The 905-nt window shown below is 60.2% G+C and overlaps 1 protein-coding gene across 1 annotated transcript in view; it reads right to left on the bottom strand.

Moving 5' to 3' along the window:
• Positions 1-905, bottom strand: part of LOC104123026 (protocadherin beta-15-like) — a 3,881-nt gene that overhangs the window by 985 nt on the left and 1,991 nt on the right. The window contains exon 2 of the mRNA XM_035890768.1: positions 607-891. Coding sequence (XP_035746661.1) covers positions 607-891 — 285 coding nt within the window. The remainder of the gene's footprint in view (positions 1-606; positions 892-905) is intronic.

Raw genomic sequence — 905 nt, 5'->3', positions numbered from 1 at the left:
GGGATCAGCACTGCCACCGCCCTGGTGAATGGCACTTGGCAGTGCTGAGCACCGGCTCCTAACAGCAGTGCAGGGGACACCATCAGTGATGTGACACCCCTTTGCGCTGTTGTCCCCGCAGTCCTGGTTAACATTGGACAGGACCATTATATTCCCGGTGCTGTGTCCCTAGGAGCGGTGTCGTTCTTGCTCTGGGTCCCTATGGGCTCTACACACTACGTGGAGAAGACCCACTGTGTGGCTTACACATCCGTACCCCTACTCCTCATCTTCTCATGGTCCAGCTATCCCCCTTTGTGGTGACACCCAAGACTTGATCTAAGACAAAGCAAAGGCTTGATCTAACTCAGAGCATAGGGCTGGATGCAGCAGGGCACAGTTAGTCAGCACTTGGGGAGCAGCTGAGCCATGTTGGATCCTCCTGGGAGGCCCCTGCCAGTGGCTCTGAGACCCTCTCTACCCACTCCTCTGGCCCCAGTGGCTCCTCCACCACCAGCTCCACAACATTGATAGTTCTAACTGTCAGGGGTGAGCACACAGCACCCCCCACATCATGCTGCTCCCTCCTCACTCCCCCCACCGCCTCGGCCCAGCCAGGTCCCTCACCTGTGCAGCCCAGTCACCTTCTTCCCCAAGACTGGTTGGCTCTTGTGAGCACACCGAGCTCCGCTGTTCACCAGGGCCAGGGGGCAGCCCAGCAGGGAAGCAGGGGAAAAGCGGCCTGAGGAACCGAAACTCGCTGTTGACGGTCCCAGCGGCGAAGCAGACATCATAGACATAGCTGCGGGGCAGGGAGCCTGCGTTGCTCTCCGTGGCGGCCTTTGGAAACGTGGGCAAGGTCTCTGCCTTGCTCCGCCTGACCCGCCGCACCTTCACCACCACAGCGGCCAACGCAGTGCCCCGGA

The sequence above is a fragment of the Egretta garzetta genome, unplaced genomic scaffold (assembly GCF_000687185.1).
Source record: "Egretta garzetta isolate BGI_Z169 unplaced genomic scaffold, ASM68718v1 scaffold103, whole genome shotgun sequence".
Classification (NCBI taxonomy): Eukaryota; Metazoa; Chordata; class Aves; order Pelecaniformes; family Ardeidae; genus Egretta; species Egretta garzetta.
Note: the sequence above shows the minus strand (reverse complement) of the source record. Positions and strands in the feature narration are given on the sequence as shown.